This window comes from Bipolaris oryzae, assembly GCF_000523455.1.
Source record: "Bipolaris oryzae ATCC 44560 unplaced genomic scaffold scaffold_3, whole genome shotgun sequence".
NCBI classification, from domain to species: domain Eukaryota; kingdom Fungi; phylum Ascomycota; class Dothideomycetes; order Pleosporales; family Pleosporaceae; genus Bipolaris; species Bipolaris oryzae.
In genome coordinates, this window is record NW_006911279.1 from 90,840 (window position 1) to 112,864 (window position 22,025).

General features: G+C 49.1%; 9 protein-coding genes across 9 annotated transcripts; 7 read left to right on the forward strand and 2 right to left on the reverse strand.

The window, feature by feature from the left end:
- Positions 1–485: 485 nt before the first annotated feature.
- On the forward strand, positions 486–2,571 carry COCMIDRAFT_31930 (uncharacterized protein; the record flags this gene model as incomplete). The annotated part of the gene is made up of 3 exons (XM_007684492.1): positions 486–718; positions 769–920; positions 971–2,571. The coding sequence occupies 3 exons, from the start codon at positions 486–488 to the stop codon at positions 2,569–2,571; spliced, it is 1,986 nt and encodes a 661-aa protein (XP_007682682.1).
- Positions 2,572–2,680: 109 nt separating this feature from the next.
- COCMIDRAFT_31931 (uncharacterized protein) lies at positions 2,681–3,802 on the reverse strand (the record flags this gene model as incomplete). Its single annotated transcript, XM_007684493.1, has 2 exons — positions 2,681–2,952; positions 3,058–3,802. 2 exons carry the CDS (start codon positions 3,800–3,802, stop codon positions 2,681–2,683), a joined length of 1,017 nt encoding a protein of 338 aa, XP_007682683.1.
- Positions 3,803–4,358: 556 nt separating this feature from the next.
- COCMIDRAFT_81229 (uncharacterized protein) lies at positions 4,359–5,035 on the forward strand (the record flags this gene model as incomplete). The annotated part of the gene is made up of 2 exons (XM_007684535.1): positions 4,359–4,769; positions 4,853–5,035. The coding sequence occupies 2 exons, from the start codon at positions 4,359–4,361 to the stop codon at positions 5,033–5,035; spliced, it is 594 nt and encodes a 197-aa protein (XP_007682725.1).
- A 2,054-nt stretch (positions 5,036–7,089) lies between these two features.
- COCMIDRAFT_31933 (uncharacterized protein) lies at positions 7,090–9,324 on the forward strand (the record flags this gene model as incomplete). Its single annotated transcript, XM_007684494.1, has 5 exons — positions 7,090–7,813; positions 7,870–7,956; positions 8,011–8,922; positions 8,973–9,093; positions 9,144–9,324. The coding sequence occupies 5 exons, from the start codon at positions 7,090–7,092 to the stop codon at positions 9,322–9,324; spliced, it is 2,025 nt and encodes a 674-aa protein (XP_007682684.1).
- A 680-nt stretch (positions 9,325–10,004) lies between these two features.
- Positions 10,005–11,279, reverse strand: COCMIDRAFT_81061 (uncharacterized protein; the record flags this gene model as incomplete). Its single annotated transcript, XM_007684536.1, has 3 exons — positions 10,005–10,742; positions 10,941–11,095; positions 11,144–11,279. 3 exons carry the CDS (start codon positions 11,277–11,279, stop codon positions 10,005–10,007), a joined length of 1,029 nt encoding a protein of 342 aa, XP_007682726.1.
- Positions 11,280–12,036: 757 nt separating this feature from the next.
- Positions 12,037–12,686, forward strand: COCMIDRAFT_31935 (uncharacterized protein; the record flags this gene model as incomplete). Its single annotated transcript, XM_007684495.1, has 3 exons — positions 12,037–12,409; positions 12,468–12,568; positions 12,621–12,686. 3 exons carry the CDS (start codon positions 12,037–12,039, stop codon positions 12,684–12,686), a joined length of 540 nt encoding a protein of 179 aa, XP_007682685.1.
- A 1,820-nt stretch (positions 12,687–14,506) lies between these two features.
- On the forward strand, positions 14,507–15,517 carry COCMIDRAFT_584 (uncharacterized protein; the record flags this gene model as incomplete). Its single annotated transcript, XM_007684448.1, has 1 exon — positions 14,507–15,517. One exon carries the CDS (start codon positions 14,507–14,509, stop codon positions 15,515–15,517), a length of 1,011 nt encoding a protein of 336 aa, XP_007682638.1.
- A 1,753-nt stretch (positions 15,518–17,270) lies between these two features.
- On the forward strand, positions 17,271–18,876 carry COCMIDRAFT_21748 (glycosyltransferase family 4 protein; the record flags this gene model as incomplete). The annotated part of the gene is made up of 3 exons (XM_007684470.1): positions 17,271–17,744; positions 17,821–18,377; positions 18,450–18,876. The coding sequence occupies 3 exons, from the start codon at positions 17,271–17,273 to the stop codon at positions 18,874–18,876; spliced, it is 1,458 nt and encodes a 485-aa protein (XP_007682660.1).
- A 747-nt stretch (positions 18,877–19,623) lies between these two features.
- COCMIDRAFT_31937 (glycoside hydrolase family 13 protein) lies at positions 19,624–21,643 on the forward strand (the record flags this gene model as incomplete). Its single annotated transcript, XM_007684496.1, has 5 exons — positions 19,624–19,686; positions 19,745–19,838; positions 19,967–20,130; positions 20,178–21,073; positions 21,130–21,643. 5 exons carry the CDS (start codon positions 19,624–19,626, stop codon positions 21,641–21,643), a joined length of 1,731 nt encoding a protein of 576 aa, XP_007682686.1.
- Positions 21,644–22,025: the final 382 nt, after the last annotated feature.

A 22,025-nucleotide genomic window follows, 5' to 3' on the forward strand; every position in this document is an offset into this window, starting at 1 on the left:
CGGCCGCGACGGTTGACACCAGTCGTGATAGCGGGGCGACTAAGTACAAGCCGCCGTAAGCAAAGCCTCCCGCGTGGCCTGGACCGAGTCCTTATTAAGGGGTGAGTGACGTTTTATTACTGTTCGAGTCGAACCAGGTACCCCAGAATCCTGGCTTGCCATATGCCATTGTCCTTGTCATATTTTCAACGAGATGATCACATGGGGAAGGCCAGGAGTAGCATAGCGGGTTTCCAAGCAAATATGCCACATCGTGCTTTAACGGAGTTTGTCTACTAATCATGTAACGGACCGTTGATGTCTTGGCTGTCTGCGCGGTCGATCTTACCCTAATATTAGCGCCGCTATGCTCGGTACCACTTCCAGTTAATCATCATCATCATCTGTTTTGCTTTTTCGTTCAGTCGATCTCAACCCAAGATACCCGCGCGATGCAGCGGACGAGGAGCGCGGCCCCTGCCTCCGACATCCTTCTCACCAGCATCATGTCGACCTGTGTGCGACTGTGCTGCATCGTTTTTCTTTCACTTTCCTTTGTCGTATCTGCTGTCCCTTTGAACGAACATTATGGCACCCAATACACGGCATCTATCGCCGCCAACGAACGACGAACTCGAATCATCACGACAGTGGCTCTGGTATTCTCCTCTCTGAGTATGACAGCTTCCCTGGTTGCCTTCTTCTGGGTTTGTCGCATGGAAAAACAATTTCGCCACCGGTCAGTGCTATTGTGCCCAAGTGATGCATGCGCTCATGACTCTGGTGTAGGCTTCTTATGCTCTTGATTTGCGGTGATCTGATACGAGCATTTTGTTTCGTTGTTGGAGCAATTGTAATGCTGGCTCGGGGACCTGTGGAGAGTACGTCGGCATATTGCCAGTCGAGCGGGTTCTTCATAGCGTTTGGGACGGAGATAAGTGGTAAGACGGCATAGCCCAAGTATTGACCATTTCCTCACATGCGCTCTTAGATTTTGCTGTTCTCATGATAGCCATACATACAGCACTCCAGGTCTTTCGGCCCTCCGGTCAAGCGCCTTCGGAAGGTCTACATCCGTACAAGTACTATGTTTACGCAGGTGTCTTTTGCGCCCCGACCGTATCAGCAAGCCTAGCTTTCCTCAATACACAAGGAGCGTATCGCTTGCAGGGCGCATACTGCTTGCTCCCAACCCGCCCGTTCTGGTACCGGCTAGCCTTGGCATGGATTCCGAGGTACTTTATTGTATTGATCATCATCAGCCTGGCCATTGCGATTTATACCTATGTTGGATGGGAATTCAAGAACTACAACGCAATGAGCCGGAAACTGGGATACACTTTGAACAATGACCTCACTCGAGCCAGCATTGATATTCGCGCGTCTCGAACAAACGCATCGCTCTTTGGTGATGGTTACGTGCCTAGCGAAGAATTTGCAACCCGTCCCGCAAGCATTATGACGCAGCAAAAACAATCGGGCTTGCACTCGCGACGTACTTCGACCACATCTCAGAAGCCTGTCACTGTACCGGAGCGTAGATATTCAGCTTCGTTGACGTGTAACGAGCTTTGTGGAGCACCAGGACCAACATCTATCCTTACCGCCTCCACCAGCCCCACCGCTCCATCCTTCGTGCGAAGCACACGGCGTTTCCGTACGCATGGCAAGCACAGCGGCCCGGCCCGGCCACCGCTAGTCTCGATACCAAGTGGGCAGACTGTCGGACGGGTCGAACATGACGATAGTTTACACCCATGCGTGTCGTCATCGCATACAGACATACTGAGTGCTAGCACCCCGACGCTACATGCCTTTCCGGCAGCTTCTAGCACACCCGAGCTTGCGCTGCTGGAGCCGCCGTCTCCAGGATTTAACCGCATGATTCGGCAGCGCGCACGCATCCACCGCCAACTACGGCTTACGTTCATCTATCCGATGGTGTATACATTAATGTGGGTAGCACCATTTGTATACCACTGCTTGATGTACAACGACTACTATGTGCGGAAACCGATATGGGGAATACGGTTAGCAAGTTCATTTTGCATTGTGAGCATGGGGTTTGTGAATTGTCTGGTCTTTTCGCTGCAAGAGAAGCCGTGGAGAGGGATAGCGACGAGCGACGGCACGCTACTGGGCAGTTTTTTCGTTTGGGACGGACGAAACGATAGATGGACTCGCCGATTGCGTGGCCGATCGCGGTCGGCTGGGGCTAGTGGGGCTCCGCGGGGCGAGGTGGCTCAACGCTCATTATCCGACAGTGGGCTATATAGACCCAGGCGGAGTATAGGGTCGAGCGCGGGGTTCTATGGGTACTCGCGGGTTGAGAAGAACTGGGCGAGGGAGCGGCTCGAGTGGGAGAGGGAAGAGAGATTCCGGGTGCTGCGAGAAAAAGCCATGAAGGGGGACACGAGCAGCACACGGACGCATTCGGTGTGCGAGAGTAGTCTGTGTGGAGATGGCGAGCATGACTTTGTGCACGACGATAATGACGGAGAAGAAATGACGGATTGGAATACCGAGAAGCAGCGGCATGAGGACGTGATAAGTCCGGATGTGCATGATAAAGGCAGTGATACGAATTCTTGATATATTATGCATATAGATACCATCTAGATACCATCTAATGTAATACATATAACGTGTATTGTTGACCATTTCTTTTTTTTTCCTTCATGCACATTTGATTTGTCTTGTTTCAAAAGTCATCCACATTCACCTCCCGCCCCTCTTTCAAGGGCAAGTACACTTTCTCCCACAAGTCGCTCCGCTCACCGAGATGGTACGTCAGGCTAGCATCCTGCATACCAGGGGGTGATGCCGAAGAGGAAGAGGAAGAAGAAGAAGCCATAGTTTCGAGCTGGGAGATGATATTTTCCAAGCCCAAAGCTTTGCCTGTAGCTTGCGTGTTTCCGGCTTCCAATGAAACATGGACAATGTGGATGTGGAAATGATAGTATGTCGGTTGATCTAGTATGACGATTAGTCTTTTTTTTCTTTCCCTCTTCTCTTCCATGTCCCTCGCCCCATAAGAGTTCGGTAGAAAAGAAAGTAGGGAGGAGAGGAAGAACTCACAATGGACATATAATTTCAACTCGTCCCTCTCAATGTCGGGATACAAGCCCACGGTCGCCTCGATCATCTTCTGCCTCATATGCCGCACCCACCCCACCATGTCCCTGGTCAAATCCCTCACGCTCCAAATATCCCGTCGCTCTACTATGCCTAGCAAGTGCAAACTACCCATTGTCTTGCGGTCCCAGTTTAGGTCGGGGAGTAGGAGAAAGCCGTCGGAGCCGGATTCGCGGTACATGACGTCTTCCTGCTCGGTGCGGCCCTCGATGATGTTGTAGACCCAGTTTAGCGCGCCCTTTTCGCGCTGGGCGCGCATGTAGGGGCGGATGTAGGACGTGTAGATTTCCGGTGTTTCAGTGACGATGCGCAGGCGCTGCTGGGTGTATTTCTTGACGTGTTTGTCTGTGCATGGGTAAATGAGGTTGATTTTGAAGTCTGGGGGAGGAGGGGGAGAAGAGGCATCTTTGTCGGTGCTTGGGTTGGAGTTTGCGAGGAACCAGGCGTAGATGTCGTTTGCGCCGAGGTTCTTGATGTTGCGTAGAGATGTGGAGAAGCCTTCGAGGATGGCGGGGGTGGTGTCGAAGGCGGCGCGCTCGGCGATGAGGAGCGCGGGCTGAGAGTCGATGGTTCCTAGGAGACTGATGCGGCGTCCGGCTTGGTCGGAGTTGAGGAGTCGGGTGAGCTTGAACTTGGGTATCAGAGATTCCACGTGGGCGGCTATTTCGGGGGGTGTTGTGGAAGTCATGCTTTCGGTTGGGGGCTGAGTCTATGTATACTTCAGTTAGTAACATTCAACATCTGATTTGGTCAAAGTTCTCAATGGTCAACACATGTCATGGCGCGTGATGACTGCACATATCAAGGGTCCGTGTTTGCTCTTTAGCACCCTGCATAACTGGCCATTCATCGGCAATGCTTTCTATTTTTTTTTGATCAAAAAAATTCCTTTGCTTAGAGGCACATGTCTCCAGGAACAGTATTGTGCCAAAACTAAATCACGATTGCAATCAGAAGCGGAAGATGACTTACGGAATGATTGGAGAGCGGTTTGTAGTGCAAAAGCACAGAGCATGTCCACTTCTCGGAACAATAGTGGGGTGGATTCTTTCTAAAGGTCACGTGCTCGCGCGAAGTCGCGTATCACTGCGGCAACCAACCAGAAGCCCGCTCGATTGACTGCCAAGCCCGTCGGCCAGTGAGGTCACGTCACGTCATTGTTCCAGCTTCCTCTTTGTCGCGCACGACTACTATATCTCCAAGAATCGCATACTAGTCGCAATATTCATCGCACATAGACAAACATGCCACCCAAAGGTAGAGCTCCGCGTGCGGCGACCAAATCGCACCAGTCAACGCTCGCTTTCCATGGATCGACGAACAAGGTCACAAAGTCGGGCGTCAAGGCGCAAGCCGCGAAAAAGAGCAATGTGGAGAAGAAGTTGAAAGAGGCAACGCCCGAACTCTTGGAGACATGGGCCGCGGAGCCCACGACGATTGAAGTGGCCATAATCGAGCAAACGAAACAGGAGGTCGAGGCGCAACGAGCGGAGAGCACGGCAGGGGAGGAGCAAGCGCGGCGCATTTCAGATGCAGTCATCAAGAGGTATTGGGCAGAAAAGGAAAAGCAAAGGCGAGCAGCCAGAGTGCACCAGGAAGAGTTGAGTCTCCATGACAAAGTGCTTCGGGAGTTCGACATGAGCGCACACTATGGCGTAAGTTTGCCCCAATCAGCCATGTTCTGATGCCAAAAGTGCTCCGCGCCGACCGAATTGCTGATGTCTTGGGTGCCATGTAGCCGTGTACTGGAATTGCTCGATTGAAGCGGTGGAAGCGAGCGCAACGGCTTGGGCTTGAGCCGCCGGTCGAGGTGCTTGCTGTGCTACTTCAGGAGCAGGAGGGCAGTGCGGGGAATCGGATTAGTGTGCAGCGATCGATTGTGGACGAGATGCTGAACATCAAGGCAGAGATTGATGTATGAGGGGCGGGCCCATGTGCGAGAGTACTATGTATGCATGATGTTGGGAAGGTGTCACAAGGGCACGCGAGCAGGTTACTGGGCATCAAAGCTAATGTGGGCGGGCGAGTCAATGAGGCTCGACATGAATCAATGAGACATGAAGTTAAAGTCGTGCGTGTGAGGATGTGAGTGTGTGTGCGCAGCGGGACAGACGGGTAGCTAGTGTCGTGATTGCCTGGGATGGATGAGTGGATGGTGTGCGATAAGAAAAGTCTATTGTGATTGTGACAAGCGCAGTTTGAACGAGTCTGTCAGGCCGTACGTCAGCATGCATTGGCTGAGTCCAAGGGATGGTGCAGGGGACGGCGGCCGTCGGGACTCGGGACTGGGGCACCAACAAAGAAAGCCGGTCCTGGCTCGGCAACACTGCAGTGGGCGGTTGCGAATGCGATGCGGTGCGGTGCGGGGTTGGGGCGGGCCATGATGGCAGGTGTGCGTGTGCATGTCGGTGTGTAGCGTACACGGTAGTATGGAATGCGAGGCCAAGTAGGGCATGTGTAGGGCGTGTAGCCATGGGCAGCAGGCGGGCGTTGGTGGGGTGTAGCAGTGGGAGTAGAGTAGACAGTCGGAGTAGCGTAGAGTGGGTGTAGTCTGGCGGCATGCATGGGCGTCCAGACGCGGGGTTGGTGGGTTGGCTTCAGGTTGGTGATGGATCGCCCAAGGGCCGATGCAGATGCAGTTGCATGCAGTGTAAGTGTGTGTGTGAGTGCAGTGTGAGTGCAGTGCACGTCTCACTCTGGCCGGGCCTGGAGGCGAGCGGCGGCCATGGCAGTGGCAATTGCTGAGCTGCACTCAAGTGGGTCGCTGCCCCAAGGCCCCGCCTGCTACTGGCCACACTGGCTGTCAGCCCGATTCCACGCTGCCGGCCGGCCATGCTCGAGAACTCTCGTCCTCCTACTCCTCTCTGCTCTGCCTCCCTGCCTCCCTGCCTCCCTGCCTCCCTTGTCCTAGCCATGTGCCTATCCTATCTCTCTCTCTCTCTCCCCACCCACACACCCACCAGACCCACCCTCGGCCTCGTTCAACTGGGTCCCCGCGAGCCTATCCTCCTAGTACCATCCAATATCCATGTCCCTCTGTGACTTTGCTATCTGCCATCACCGCCACGACACCTGCGCCCCTCGTAAGGCTGTCCCCCCCCTTCGCATCCACGCCTGTCCACGTACACGCACACGCATAATCAGCCTTGCTTTTGTCGGCACGCCCTGGACCCTAGACACACCTCTGACATTCATCTAACCACCTGCTACTTACATACATATACACACATATGCCCATAGAGTATTGTCGTCTGCGCGAGCCAATCCGCTCCGCTCCGTCCAAGCAAGCCTTGCAGGGTGGCTTGCAGCGTAGCGCTAGGTTTAGCTGAAGGAAAACGGCGCCTTTTCCAAAGTGCTGGGGGGTGGGGAGGTCAGATAGCGGGGAACCACTAGACACGCCCATATCACTCCTACGCTGCATCCTCTTCCTGCTCCTCCTGCTCCTCCCCTGCCTTTCTTTTCTTCACTTCTGCCCCCAATCCCATTGATACCCTCATCCCCTCCCATCTCCCATAATGCTCGCCCTCACGCTGTAGACCCGTGTCCACCACCCCCCGGCTGTTGATCAACTCAGCAGCCAACGCGTGCGCAATCTGGCCAAACCCTCAACGCAGTAGGTCCCAAAAAAGCAACACACGTCGATGCGCCCAGTACCATATACTTATCAATTGCACGACAGAAGATTTGCTGTCACTCCACCCCATCGTGATTGTGATACACATTCTCGCCCCCCCGCTTCTTGGTCCTCCGTTTTGATTGGGAAAGAGCGATCGCCCTACCGCTACTTGCCTGTCCGATTACCTTCACCTACGGCCTTGGCTCAGTAACTCTTCACCTTCCGCACGCCCATTGTGCACGTTGCGCACTTTCATCCACATCCGACTGCTTCTTCTCCTTCTTCTTCTCCTCCCTCTCTCTCTCCCTCTTCGCCTCTAAACCGCAAACATGGCCGCTGCTGTCGCCAGCTACCCTTCCATGCCACGTCCTTCCTCGACTCCTCCACCGCACCTGTCTCTGAACACGTCATCCCGCGGCACGCCTGCTCCCATTCCTAACAAGCACATTCCAGTCTGCCCGCCTGGCGCACTGCCCGCCACACCACCAGCCTCTCCTCCTCGCCAGGACAGCCTCATCGAGACTTCTTCAATCACCTTTCCTCCTGATGCATACTGCTCAAAGTATTCCGATGATCCACCCCTCTACACCATCACCGCAGATCGTTTGGCTCAGGCCCTAGAGCACATGGCAACACAGCCGCTTCCGAACCCTGAGCAAGTCTTTCCCTGGATGCACGGCCTCCATGCAGACAACCAGATACAGCTTGCTTTCTTCTCCTCGCGTCGCAGGAATGGCCGCAAAGTCCCCACGTGCATTCGCAGCATCACCATTGTCAAGACCGGTGGAAACCTCTCGTCATCCAAGCTCAAGGGTGCCATTGCCCCTGATGAGATACTTGATTCTGTCGCTTCAGAAAACCCCCAATTCCTTGAATGCGATCCCAAGGAAGGCTTCTCCGTGCGCAACTTTCACATTCAGACTTGCAAGCTGGCATTGGTCTCAGATATTGTCGTCTATGGCGATCACAAGACAAAGCCCCAAGACACAATAGCACTAGCCCAGAAAATCTCCAGAGCTCAGAGGCAGTATGAATCACAGCATGGCCTTTCGCCATATCTGTTCAATACGTTTATGCTTTCAGGTAAGTCGGGCCGTGTACATATGCTGCTATATGTACAGGTGACTAATGATTTCCAGATACTTTCAGTTGCGTGCAGGAAAAGCACCCCAAACTGATTGCCGTCAGCTCTACTGGACAAATAACGGGAGAAGTTGTGGATTTCTGTAAGTAAAAAAAAGTGCAACTGGCAAAATACAGTGCCTAACTTGTGCCATTAGTTTACTGGGAGCGATACGAGATGAGCGAAATGTCAAAGGCATCAGAAATCAGCAACAATGTATTTCTCGGCCCAACACCCGACCAGACACTGCACCCAGAGTGCTTGGGACCAGAAGCCTACGACATGCTTATTGAGGCAACCGATCTTGCACATGTACCCGAACCACGCTCATTGCGAGCCCTTCGTATGGGTCTGGAAAGAGTCCACCGCAAGTCAGCCTTGCACATGGAGTTCCCATCATCAGGGAGTATCATGCCCCCGACTTGGGCACACGGAGAAATCGACGGCCTCATGGCCATGTGCAAATGGATGTATGAATTGGCCAACCCAAGCGAAGTACGGAGGTCGAAGCGAAGGAGGGAGGATGAGGATGAAGCTATAGAAATGGTCGACACTGCAACACCACGCAAGTTCTTGATCCATTGTACCGATGGCTACACCGAGACAACCCTTCTTGCACTCACCTACTTCATGTATGCCGAAGGCCTTCCTGTGCACGACGCTTGGATCAAGCTGCATCGTGAAAAGGGCCGAAACTTCTTCGCATATCCATCTGATGTAGCCCTTCTGACAGCCATACAACCTCGCATTCTTCAGGAGTCTCCCCGCTTCAACCAGAGCATCCTCAACATCCCAGAGCCGCGCTGGCTCTCGAAGCTTGATGGGAGTCTGCCCAGCCGCATTCTTCCCTACATGTATCTCGGCAATCTTGGCCATGCCAACAACCCAGAACTTCTCCATGCCTTGGGCATCACTCGTGTATTGAGCGTCGGCGAGACGCTTTCCTGGCCTGAGGGCATGCAAAAAGAACTCAATTGGCCCATTGAGAACTTCCTCATGATCGACCGAGTTCAGGATAATGGCGTTGATCCTCTCTGGGGCGAGTTTGAGCGTTGTTTGAAATTCATTGGTATGAATCCCGGGCCCATACTTGTGTTGGGAACCACTAACAAGAATTAGAAGCTGGAAGAGCTGAGGGTGGTGCTACACTCGTGCACTGCCGCGTGGGTGTTTCACGCTCGGCAACCATCTGCATTGCCGAAGTCATGAAAGAGCTTGGCCTTTCTTTTCCTCGTGCTTAGTGAGTAGTGCCTGTGTTTCCATGTCACGATCCTATCTAATACCTTCCAGCTGTTTTGTGCGAGCCCGAAGACTTAATGTCATAATACAACCTCACCTTCGGTTCACCTATGAACTACTCAAGTGGGAAGAGTACCAGCGTCAGCGACGCAACGAACCTCTTCGCCGCGAATTAGAATGGGCCACTGTGGCGCGCGAGATCGCCCTTATGAACAAGCCTTACTCGAGATGATTTCCTTTCCGCACCATGTGTGCTCCTATTTCCTGCCATGACTGACGACGAGACGAACCGTACATGTTCAACTACCAAATTTCGACCTTTGAACCTGACCGCTCGATTCTGCGGCGGGTTTCGCCCCATGTACACGATACAATGGCGTTTGCGGCTTTTTTTTCTTTTCGTCTTCTTCTTTTAATTCTGTTCTTCTCGCTTTCTCCCGTAATAAGAGCCGTCGTCTTTTGGTGGCATTGGTTTTCACAAGGTCGTCAACTTTTTGGTTTGTACCAGGAATTGCGTGTGGGTTTGGCTGCGCCGTATCTGTTTTTTTTGGTGTATCTGCGCGAGAACCCAGCCACACGGCTTGCTTGTACTGGATGTTTGCCATTCTAGTCCCTGCATGTGCATGGCCATGGAATGCGGGCTTTGGAGGCACCTTCCCTTACCTTCTCAATACGTGTATTACTGTCTTGATCTGCTTCAGCAACTTTTCCACTGCTGAAGCCGATAAGCAACCGACTAGGTTTTTGATGCAACTCTGGGGGCGTCCGGGATAGGTTTCCGTTCCTTCCAACGTACAAATTCCATCCTTATTTCTCTGGTATCAATATCATTCTGCGACATTACCTGCAAAGTTCAAACATCATTACATCAACAGCCTTGTCATGGAACAAAGTTACTTTTGTTTTATTCGCCTACTCTTTACCACCTAAGTACCGGTAGACAACCGAAAAGTCCTTCCCTTTGCAGTTTTCCGCCTGCTCTACAGCATCGTACAGGGCTCGTGCTGGCTCACCCAAGGCAAGCTTGACGTCGGCCTCGGCTGCTGCTTTGAGCGCAAGCTTCAGGTCCTTGTTGGCGAGAGCTATTCCAAACCCCCCCTCGTACCCTCTACTAGCAGGCGAGCCTTCAATGACACCAGGGACAGGGTTGTTGACTTCGCTTGGCCAGCACTTGCCCGTTGCCGTGTTGATCATGCCCGCTAGAGCCTTGGGGTCAAGGCCCCATTTGACGCCCATACTCATGGCTTCCGCAGTTGCAATATTGTTGAGCGCAAGAAGGTAGTTGTTTGCCAGCTTGCCTTTGAGGCCTGCTCCTGGCCCGCCGAGGTGAACCACTCTTCGGCCCATCAATGACAGTACCTTGGTCGCACCCTCAACAGCCTCTGGTGGTGCACCAATCATAAAAGTGAGCGTGCCTGCCTGTGCACCAACAACACCACCCGACATGGGTGCATCCACAAACTTGCCTTGGCCAGTAGAGTGAGCAGCTTGCGCTACTTCACCCGATGTCATAGGGTCAATAGTCGAGCAATCAATGAAGAAGCGCTCCTTCTTGACTACCCCATCTGTGAGAAGCGTTGGAGGCTCTAGCATCTCTTTGAAAACAGCCTTGACATGCTTAGGCTCCGGCAACGACGTGATTATTGTTTCCTGTAGCAGCATTAGTCAACTGCATCTGATGATGGTGGCAAGTAACATTTGCTGAATATGAAAGCATCAGAGGATTGGCTATAATTTTTGTGTAATCAGAATAAGGGCCACGAATGGCCCCCAACTTAGATCATTGATAGAACAATTAATTCATCATAAGACATTGTGTAGGAAATGGAATACGTTGTGTCTACTTACAGCATTCTCGGCAACTTCTCGAACGTTTTTGGCAACCTTGACACCCTGGGGATGCTCATCGAGGAATTGCTTGGTGGCTGCGGTGTTGACATCATGTACAAACAGCGTGTCCTCAGCTGGTATCTTAGCTCTGAGGTTTTTTGCCATAGGGTATCCTATGAAAAATTAATAGATGCAGTCTTGTGAGCAACATTGATACTTACCCATCCGTCCGAGGCCAATAAACCCCCACGTAGCCTGCCAGTTCTGGGAGCTCGAGAAGCATCTCCGTGTACTTTGGCGTGCCGTAAATGGTACCGTTCTTCGCACAGGCGAAGCAAGTGCTGATACTGTTCGCATTGTGTAGTCGTGAGGGGTAGACGTCGTGGGGTATCGTCAAGATGCGAGATGCACCCTAGAGAGCGGTTGGAAGCGGTCTCCGCACTCTTAGATTGCGTTCAGCCGAGGTCGCGGTCTCCGGAAGCAGCTGTGGGAACATTGCCAGCAGCTGCAGCCTTGCAAGGCACTGGGGCCATGTTTGCATGCATGCTGAAAGAGTGATACCGTTGCCGGTTCACAATGCACCAAAAGTGGCTATGCCTAGTAATCCTGGCGAGGATTGGTGCTGCTGGGAGTGCTGGTTGGAAAATGGGAGAAAATCTGCAGGCTGGTGGAAAAGTATTTCCGGCCGAAGAGGCGCTAAGCTTGATAGGTACATGCTAAGATCTACTCATGGTCCTCTTGGTGTGACCCCAATGGACTATACATCCTTTGTGAAAGTATACATGGTCCCGTTTTAATGTTCAAGAATAGAAATGTTTGGCGAATAGCCTCCAGAGGTGCTCTAGCAACTCAAGCATTCCTCGGTTGAATATGTACAACGAGCAAGGATTTGCACGCAGACATATATGCAATCTTCAATTACTTTTATTTGCTCTTCAAAAAATAAGATTTCAAGGAATCCAAATGCTTTTTGATATGAACTTTCCAGGTCTACAGCCTCGAGTAGAGCTGAATATTATTGTAGCGAAATGCGCAAGGTACGGCTTAGTCAGCTGCCGTATCGCATCATGAACTTTTGTCCACTATTGTGATTCAACGCCGACCGCAACCCAATATGGCCGGCACACTCCTGAGGGGCCTTTTCAGGCCGTCAATTCTTTCGAATGCACAGTTCGCTCTTGCGCGACCAATACGGCCTGCTTTCGCCGCCCCCGCTTTCGAAGCCACCGCTCCAGCGTTCGCAATCCGCCCGCCGCCGTCATCGCGCGCCCACAAATGCACACTGATACAAGTACTGCGACAAGGGAGGATCGCACAAAAAGCACGAAAGCTCCGTTCACCGCAATTGAAAGACCGACCAGAGCTCAAGGGAGTGTGCCTCAAAGTGGGAACAACCAAGCCTAAGAAACCAAACTCGGGAGAGAGGAAGATTGCGAGGGTCAGGCTGAGCACAGGCAAGGTCATTACAGCATATATCCCTGGTGAAGGTATAGAATGCATATCCGTAGATTTGCAGGACCCTGGGCAATGCTAATGGGATATCAGGACACAATGTGCAGCAGCATTCCGTAGTTATGGTGCGCGGCGGACGAGCACAAGATTGTCCAGGTGTAAAATATCACTTGGTTCGAGGAGCACTGGATCTGGTAAGAACTCGTTGCTTGTGAATAAAAAAACTATGTTGCTAACATATACTAGGGCGGTGTTGGTAACAGAATTACTGCTCGTTCAAAGTACGGCACGAAGAAACCAAAGACTGCATAGGCCAGTAGATCGTAGTTTAAACTTATATCATCATACCTTTGGCATCAATGGCGTTGGGAGATACCCTGGGCAAAAGGGTCATGGCCTTGTCTCCAGCCTAGGCATTCTCCATAAATAATCGGCCCTCAGAGAGTGTTCATCTTTTGAAAAATGGAAGAATCCAGCCATGTTCCTACTCGACCCTCCACATGCCGCCATATCAGTGGTCTCGATATCTCGTGCGATTTGCAAACACATTTGGGCATGCAGCTATGGGCCGCTCATTCAGCAGTTTCAGTAGAGCAAGTATAAGGCAGCCTACGGCAGCGGTGTATATAAATCTCCTTCTTCTTCTCATAAGTTTCAAACACTTTGAATTGGGTTTTGTGCATTATCTTGTGGCTCTGGGAAATTATTTTGGTGGGTACTGGGTATTGCATAAGCTGTAGAGGAACAATCGGGGCAGAGCAAGTTTTTCGTCGCAAGTCTGTCTTAAGAAGTACTATAATGAGATTTAAAGGTATTGAGATGGGTATTTCGTTATGCTAGAAGAGTAAAGGAATGTCTCAAAGTGTTGTTCCTGCTAGGGAGGGAAGGCTAGATGTGGCAGTAGGACCATCGGTAGATTGGTCGCCAGTTGTGAGCATTCATCTATTCAAACAACCATTGCTTACTATCAGCGGACACTTTCAATTCTCAGTGCTTTGAAGCTGATCCTCAGCGTTCCTCTGACGAACAAACAAAATTGCGTGACTTTAATCTTGGCAATCTTCATATCTGGTGATCGGAGTTGGCTTTCGTTCATGGGCTACGATTTACTTGGCTGCTGCTGCTAGCTACTTCTCATTGCAATCGCTGCTGATTTGGAGAAACTGTTCATAAATTGAAGGCAGCCTGAAAAAGCACGTCAGATGTGTAACTCATGAGAAGCGAAAGCATTTTGAAAACCGTGTATGTTGCAGTATTGGGGCTGCACGATACTACTCGCAATTCTGTAAGCGCAGCGTCATCTGTGCGTATTCGTGTCATGTCTTTACTACATTCGCCTTGGTTAAGAACTTTACTTTGCTGATATACATAATGCGCAACTTTTGCATAATCATGATTCACAGGGACTATACCCCTGATAAACGAAAACTATACATGTATCTTGGAAAAAAATCACACAAAGGGAGCTTCTTATAGTAGTTAATCGTTAACGGAATCAAGTACGCCTAACGTTTGACTTCATCTTGATATCACATGCGAGTATTTTGTAAACAGAGCAAACATATTTCATGGCAGAACACACTTGTATTTGCCCAGACTTTTGTGAGACGTTCGCTTCTATGTAGCGGACTTGTATGCGCGCTGATGCTCTCACTGTAGCATCATGTTGATTGTGGCGCACAGTCACGCACTTAAATCAGACTGTTGCATGAACCCCGTGCAAAGTCCGCAATGCAGTCGTTGGCTGGAAAACGCTTCTAGATGCTGATACGGCTAGTCAGCGGAGTAAGTGTAACGAATAAAATGTACCAGCATTCAACTTCATGAATTGCGATACTATTACGACGTAGTTATTCAATGTCTCGTTTCGGATTTCCTCATCTTAAAGACAATCAACCCGACAAAAGCTTAGATGATCTTGTCAAATGCTTAGTTACGAAATATTGAGTCATGCTTTGGTCAATTTTTGCGACATTAGCGCGTCCACGAAAAAGAGAGTGCAAAATCTCTCGAATACTTAAAATTGTTCACAGCGGGCTTTGTGTTGCGAGAGAGAGAGAGGGAGTTTTCCACAAACCAATCTTACCCCAATCCCACTTTATCTATACAAAAAATATCTTACTAACATCCTCATGGAAAATTCCGGGAAGCAGGCTGCATCGCCGACATACAAACCCCCATTCTCAGAACCTTCATCATTGATTCCTTGGGAGGACCTAGTACTTCCTGCGGCTTTTAACGATGTATCTCCAATAGCGAGGGAGCTGCAACCATTGAGAGTCGAGCATAGAGACGAGGTGAACAGGTTTCTTTGTGCTTTTTTCGATCTTTCCCGATTCAAGGCCATGCGCAAGATGCTGTGGCTGATTGCAGTTCCTGGAGCTCCACGTTCCTTGTACTACCAGAAGTTTCTTCGCCGCGAGATTGTCATTGCAGAAGAACTGGATCTTCATCTTGTTTGGGCGAAGTCAAGAATCTTTGTCAAGCCACTCCCGGACTTTCTGCTGAATTACAAGTTCTGGGAGACCTATATCTGCTGCGAGCCGGAGTTGTATCGAGCAGCATGCGGGCTTTTGTACTCTTATTGTGGCCTTATTCGCTTTGGTCATGATTTGCAGGTTGCGCAAGATTGTCATCTGGTCAACGCTAACTTGGACTACCGATCATGGGCGGAATTTGCTCGAACAATACTACCAAATCTCAATCACAGGGACTCGAATACCATGGATACGAGATTTCACTATGGCGAGTTGCGGCTACATCGGCTCAACACTATCTACCGATACACGCCTTCTAAGCTCTCTCTTTCCAGCATCTTTCGAGGTTTTCCGCATGCGCTGTCCGAAAGCTATGTGCCTTACATGGATCAGTACAACAACGCAGTTTCGGCATTTGGTGTCATTGTCATTGTTCTTTCGGCTTTCAATTTGTCGCTATCAGCACACTCTCAGCGTCCAGATGCCGATCTTCAACAAGCGGCATACGGATTCGCGATATTCGCTATGGTTCTGTGTGCTGCACTCATTGCGCTGTTCCTTGTGGTACCCCTGATCACTTCACTAGTCACCATCTATGGGTCCCTTACAACAAGAAAAAGACTCGCCAAAGTACACAGAAACGAGGAACCATCACGCTCAGCTTGATTCAGGCGAGGGTTCAAACTGCAGTCTGTTTTGTACTTCTGATGTACTTAGAGGGGTTACTGGGTGAATACATATGCTGAGCGCGAGTAATGGCTGACGGAGAAGAATCCCCAGGAGAGAAAATTTATTGGCAGCGATAACATTCCTTGACAAAAATTTACTTGTGCATGCTTATAACAACTTGTCAGAACCCTTGGTGACCTTCAAAGGTTGCATCTCGCCCTTTATTTGGTTATCACTTTGAGATTAGAGTCTTGTGACGTGGTTCAACAATTCTGATTGATGTTGGAGATATGCAGATTGAGAAGGTGGGGCCAGTACCTGCTAGAGCGGTATGTGGTACACTCGAGAACCCTGTCCTTATCTCAGACTTGAATGCCAGCTTTGATCTCTAGTGTGTTGCCACCCGCTTATTCAGCGTCAATTTGCCAACGTGACCGTTGAAATAATTTCGGGAGACAGCATCAAGTGAAAATATAACATCATTGGCCAAGGATGATACCTAGAACAAGAACCAAACACCTTTTTCTACAGATTATCAATGGCTTTGACCCAGTCTAGGCATATCTGCAGTGACTTCGCTAAGTAGGTCATAAGTATACCGTGGTCGGACTTGGAATCATTTACCAGTTTGAAGACAACCTAAGCCTACGCAAATAGATATATTTCATTATGACCCTTATAGACTAAGATTCGATCCGTAATTTAGGTTTCATAGCTACAAGAGAAGTCCTCCATCCGAACTTCGTTTAAATGATATAAATCTGACGTCATCAGATCCTGATACGGGGCCGTGGAAGCTTGTGAACATGCTTTACTCAGCATCAACGACATGTTTTGTAATTCGCCCAAGCTTCAAATTAAAATATAGTTCTTTACAATGATTTTGAAGTTGAATTCACTCTCTTATCTGCGATGGTATGGAAATTCAGGATTCAAGTACCTCTAGTATCTTAGAATATTGATTACTCTATTTACACATGTATCTGTATAAATGTTAAGACCTCGTAATATGATCAGCTGATTTACTTTGGGATCATTGATTAAACAGAACTAAGAACTGCATGTTTTACAACAGTTGTATTTGACCTGCATCTATTAATTCTATAACAGTACCTGTAGAGCCTGTTAGGGCCGATTGTCTCAAGAAATGCTTGACAATCGCGCGTATAGCCGAATCGAAAGTCAGAATATATCATAGTGACTCTCTTCGCAATATTCGCTACGCTAGTCCTGGCGACTGAATCAAAGTACTGCTATTGCATCATTTGATGATGAGTTGAGCTTTTCATATGTTTTGATAGATATAGTACAAGTTGCATGAGAAGCTTATAGAGCTTGTTTGTATAGCTATCATACTCATGTATCCAGTAATTCATATTCATTGTTGGTATCAGGTTGCACCGATGATTCATTCCAGTGACTAACCGTACATGTGTAGGCAGTATATCTCGTAACGAGTTATAGTGCGGATTGAAAACTGGAGTGAATCCCAGTAAGTCTAAACCGCGGAATTTGTCTCAAAACCTGGAATTTTTTTTACCAAACGTTGCCGCATGCCGACAGTTTTTTGACGCTAGTCTCCTAAGTGTGTTCAACCCCCTTCTACGCTTCTAGGAGTATACACTTGCTTCTTCACAGTATCTCGTTGTTTTCGAGATATAAATATCTCACTTCCTCGCACAATATATCAGTACTTTCCTCTCTTCAAAACATAAATCTATCCTGCCAAGATTTATTATCATTTGCAACTATGTTATACCAATCACCAGTCCATTCTTCCTCGTCCTCTGCTCTCTCTTCCAGCACCGTCTCCGATACCTCCACTTCCGGTCCCAGTCTCTTTCCTATGCGAGTATTTCTCGTTCAGACTGCTAGAGGACTGTTTTCTTCCTCAGGCGGCTACAAAGCAAATATTTGCTTATTGCGTTATCTCGCCTCGCGTGGTCATTCAGTCCGCCAGCTTTGCTATTCATATCACGGTGAAGTAGAGATGTATACCCAGATCATTGCCAAGGGTGGTGGCCGTGATATGAATTTGCATAAGCGGTTGCTGCATTTGAGGGGTGAGAACAACGCGGCAGGAACTGATGTCACTGTCCATGAGTTTGTCATGGACGATGGCGTTCAGATTGTGGCGTTGGATAGCGATGAATTCGACGCAGCATTTGGCGGTAAAAAGAATATTCACAAAGCAATGACGAGGGAAACGGCCGACTTAATTGAGGTATTGATCAGTCCTCTCCTCTCCAATGATTCTAGCAATTTGTAAAGTTGGCATTTCTAACTTTCATCTCACCTAGACCGGGACGACGTCTGCACGGCTACAGGACTTTGTCTCCTTTCTGCAGCAAGAGATCACAATGTTCATGCCTACACACATCATCAGCAACGATGGATTGTCCATGCAGGCAACCTCCGCCCTACAGATGCCGAGTTTGAGTGTGTGCCGTGTTGGCATTGTGCATACTGCCGAGCAGCTGCCTTTCGGACCATTTGCTGGTGGTCTGCCTGGCCATGCAAGCTCACCGGGCGAGTCCAAACTTCTCCAAAATCTCGATGGCATCTGGAGCGTCTCGGATGCTATCAAGAAGTACGCCCTTGAACATGGACGACTACGGACTAGCTTTTTTGTGCATCATCCCTGGACGTACCTTGAAGAGACAAGCCACAGAATACCGGCTCATCTACACAACTGGGACAAGAAGTTCGTTTGCATGATTAATCCATGCGTCGTCAAGGGGTCGCCGATTTTCATAGACATCGCCAAGGCATGCCCGCAGCATGACTTCCTGGTGTACAAGAGCTGGGGTTTTGATGATGTAATTGGCAAGCGCATGGAAGAACTGCCGAACATTACGTGAGTCTGACCTCGTGGCATGACGTGAAGCTGGAATTGTGGACTAATGTGGGCCTTGTGAATACCATACAGAATCCGGCCAGCTTGTACCAATATGGAAGAAGCTTGGCAAGATATCAAATTGCTCCTTGTTCCATCTCTTTGGCTCGAAGCCTGGGGGATAGTGCTAGTCGAAGCTCACCTACGAGGCATTCCAGTTATTTCATCCAGTTCAGGTGCGCTTCCTGAAGCCATGCTCGGACTGGATCACATTGTTCCAGTGAATCCCATCAACGGTGACCGCGATGAGGAAGGAGCATATATTGTTCCTCCACAAGACATTCGCCCATGGGTAAAAACAGTCAATAGGCTCATGAACAACCGATCCGAGTACGAGAATCTTTCGATTGCAGTGCGGGAGAAAACTGTACAGTGGCTGAAGGATATGGATGAGATGGCCTTAGAGAATTGGTTAGCTCATTTGGCGATTGATTCAAATGGTTACAGAACCGATAGATAGTTTACCGATGGATAGTTTACTGATGGATAGTTTACCGATCAATGCTAGTCTTCATGTATGCAACAAGACCGCTTCCGGCCTACCATCTGCCTTTGTTGCATCCCAAACATCAACATCGCAACACCTGACACAGATTTAATGCTATTAGCATAGCATGAAGTCATCTGGCAAAATCAGGGGATGTAGGGATGCACGAATATGTCGTACAAAACTTCCCGGAGCTCAGGAAACCTCGGAGGGCTGCGTGCTCACCAACATACCTTGATGAGAACCTACTTTCTAATTTTCGCATCAGCTTAGCGTCATTATTAGAGAATGGAACAATGAGTTGTATAAACTTCCGAGGCCGGAAACCCTGGGATATGCTGTAGATACCATGAACATACCTCGATACGAAATTCCTTTTTGAGGTTTCCATCAGCTCTGCGTCATGATTTGTTCCGCCTTGAATCAATATTTCATCAAATCTCACATATATTTTCGTCACTCCTAGTTCATCTTGTCGAAATTATAACAATATCCCCAAAGGATGTTGTGAACGTGGGTACATATAGGCTGTCCTCACGAAGTACAACCACATCTCAATTCGTCTCACTGGCTTCTCAGCACCTGATGAGACTTTTTCCCCGGGCTTTCCATTCCCTGAATTTCCATCGTCTTCGTGCTTCTTCTTCACTTCAATTGAAAAACGTGAACTGGAGCCGCCAAAGCCGCCAGATCTGCAGCAGCAAAAGTCTTTTCAGCAAAATGCCACAACATGACGTGGTTAAAACTAAGCCCGTTTGGTGGAAGGAGTGCGTCGTATATCAAGTATATCTTCAAACTATCGATCGTTATGACAATGCATCTATCATCTGACACGATACAGATCTACCCAGCTTCATTCCGGGACACGAACGATGACGGTCATGGCGACATTCGCGGCATCATAGAGATGCTAGACTACATGAAAAAGCTTGGAGGCGAGTATCTCTACCATTGTACAGGAACAATCTGCTAAGGGGAAGACTGTCACAGTTGATGTGATCTGGGTATCTCCAAGTGAGTTCGCTAGCAGCTTGGAGAATACTTTTAACTCACTGAACTACAGTCTACAAAAGCCCTCAGTTCGACATGGGATACGACATATCCGACTATAAATACATAGATCCGAAATACGGCAGTTTGGAAGATGTTGATGAGCTGATTGAAAAGCTTCGTCAACGGGACATGAAGCTGATGATGGACCTCGTGGTGAACCACACTTCAAATCAGGTAATTTTCCAGGCCACCTGATGACGCAGATTCTGACGATTCTTCAGCACTCTTGGTTTCTCGAGTCACGCTCTTCCAAGGAAAATCCCAAGCGGGACTGGTACATTTGGAAGAAGGGTAAGGTGAATGAAGATGGCAAGCTTGTTCCTCCCAACAATTGGTGCCGAACTCTGGACTCGACGCAATCGGCCTGGGAGTGGGATGAGACGACACAAGAATACTATCTATCCATATTTTCGAAGGAGCAACCAGACCTCAACTGGGAACATCCAGATGTGCGAGCCGCAGTGCATGACATTCTCCGATTCTGGCTGGATCGTGGTGTCTGTGGGTTTCGCATGGATGTCATAGACCACATCTCCAAAGTGCAGAGCTTTCCGGATGCTGAGGAGACGATCCCAGGTCAGGATTACCAGCCTGGCCATAATTTCTACGCCAATGGGCCGCGGCTGTATGAATTTTTGCAAGGAATGAGAGACGTGCTCGATGAATATGATACAATCACGGTCGGTGAGATGCCCTTTGTGAATGACGAGGACGAAATTATCCGCACAGTTGGATTACAGGGGCCGTTGGACATGATATTTCTCTTTGAGCTGTTGAATGTGGACAATGCGCCTGGCGAATCCAAATGGTCCTTCAGAGAATGGGATGCAACTGATATGAAGCGAATTCACGAGCACATCCAACGATTGATGATTGAAAGGGACGGATGGAACTCGATCTTCTGCGAGAATCACGATACGCCAAGATCACTTTCACGGTTTGCGGATGACAGCGACGAGTGGCGTGAGTATGCAGCCAAAATGCTTTGCACCAAGCATACGACACTGGGAGGCACAGAGTACATTTACCAGGGCGAGGAGTTGGGTATGCGCAATATTCCTGAAGAATGGCCCATGACGGAGTACAAGGATATTGAGTCTCAGAGCTTCTGGAAGTTGTAGGTTCATTACTACAAAAATTGTCTCTGAACATCAGCTGACTTGCATCAATTAGTGCCAGCAAGCAATACGCCAACAACCACCGCAAGCTAGAGTATGCGAAAAAGATGATTCAGCTCAAGGCTCGTGATCATACGCGTACCCCAATGCAATGGGATGCTTCTCCAAATGCTGGTTTCTGCAAGGCCAACGTCAAGCCATGGATGCGAGTCAACGACGATTATCCCACTGTCAATGCTGTGGCACAGTTGGATGATCCTGACTCTGTGTTCTCCTACTGGAAGCGTTGCTTGGCATTCCGCAAGGAGCACAAAGATGTTTTCATTTATGGTGGTTTCGAAATTATAGATCCAGATGATAAGGATGTGGTAGCCTTTCGACGCTTTTCAAAAGAAGAGAGCTGGGTGACTGCCACAAACTTTACTGGAAAAGATTTGGAATGGTCGGGACTCGGAGATCTCAAGGTTAAGGAGTGGGTTATTGGGAATTACCCGCTCGATGCGCACAATAGTAATGCAGGCCCCCCACTCAATTTGAGACCGTGGGAAGGCATCATAGGAAGATGTTGAGCAATGGTGTAGTGGTATCTTCTTCCCCTATAAAGAAATGAATGGAATTGGTCTCTTTAGAATGTACTGAGTAATACAACATGGCAAAAGGAGATGCTCTTTCATTACAGTCAAGTTCAGGAGGCACGCTTCGCCTTTTTGCTGCCCCGTCCCTCATTCTCATCCTCATGAGCATCGTTTGCGTCATCATAAATTAGAGCTAGTGCCTCTTGCAATAACCGCTTCTTATCTAACCTTGCCTTGATAGCTATGCGATGCTATTTAGTTAAGTCGTCTATGTCTATAAGAAAAGATTAATCTTAACTAAAAATACTTAATTTTTAGGTCTGTATCTGGATATGTACACACTATATCTACTACCATATAGCCTTTAGAAGTAGCA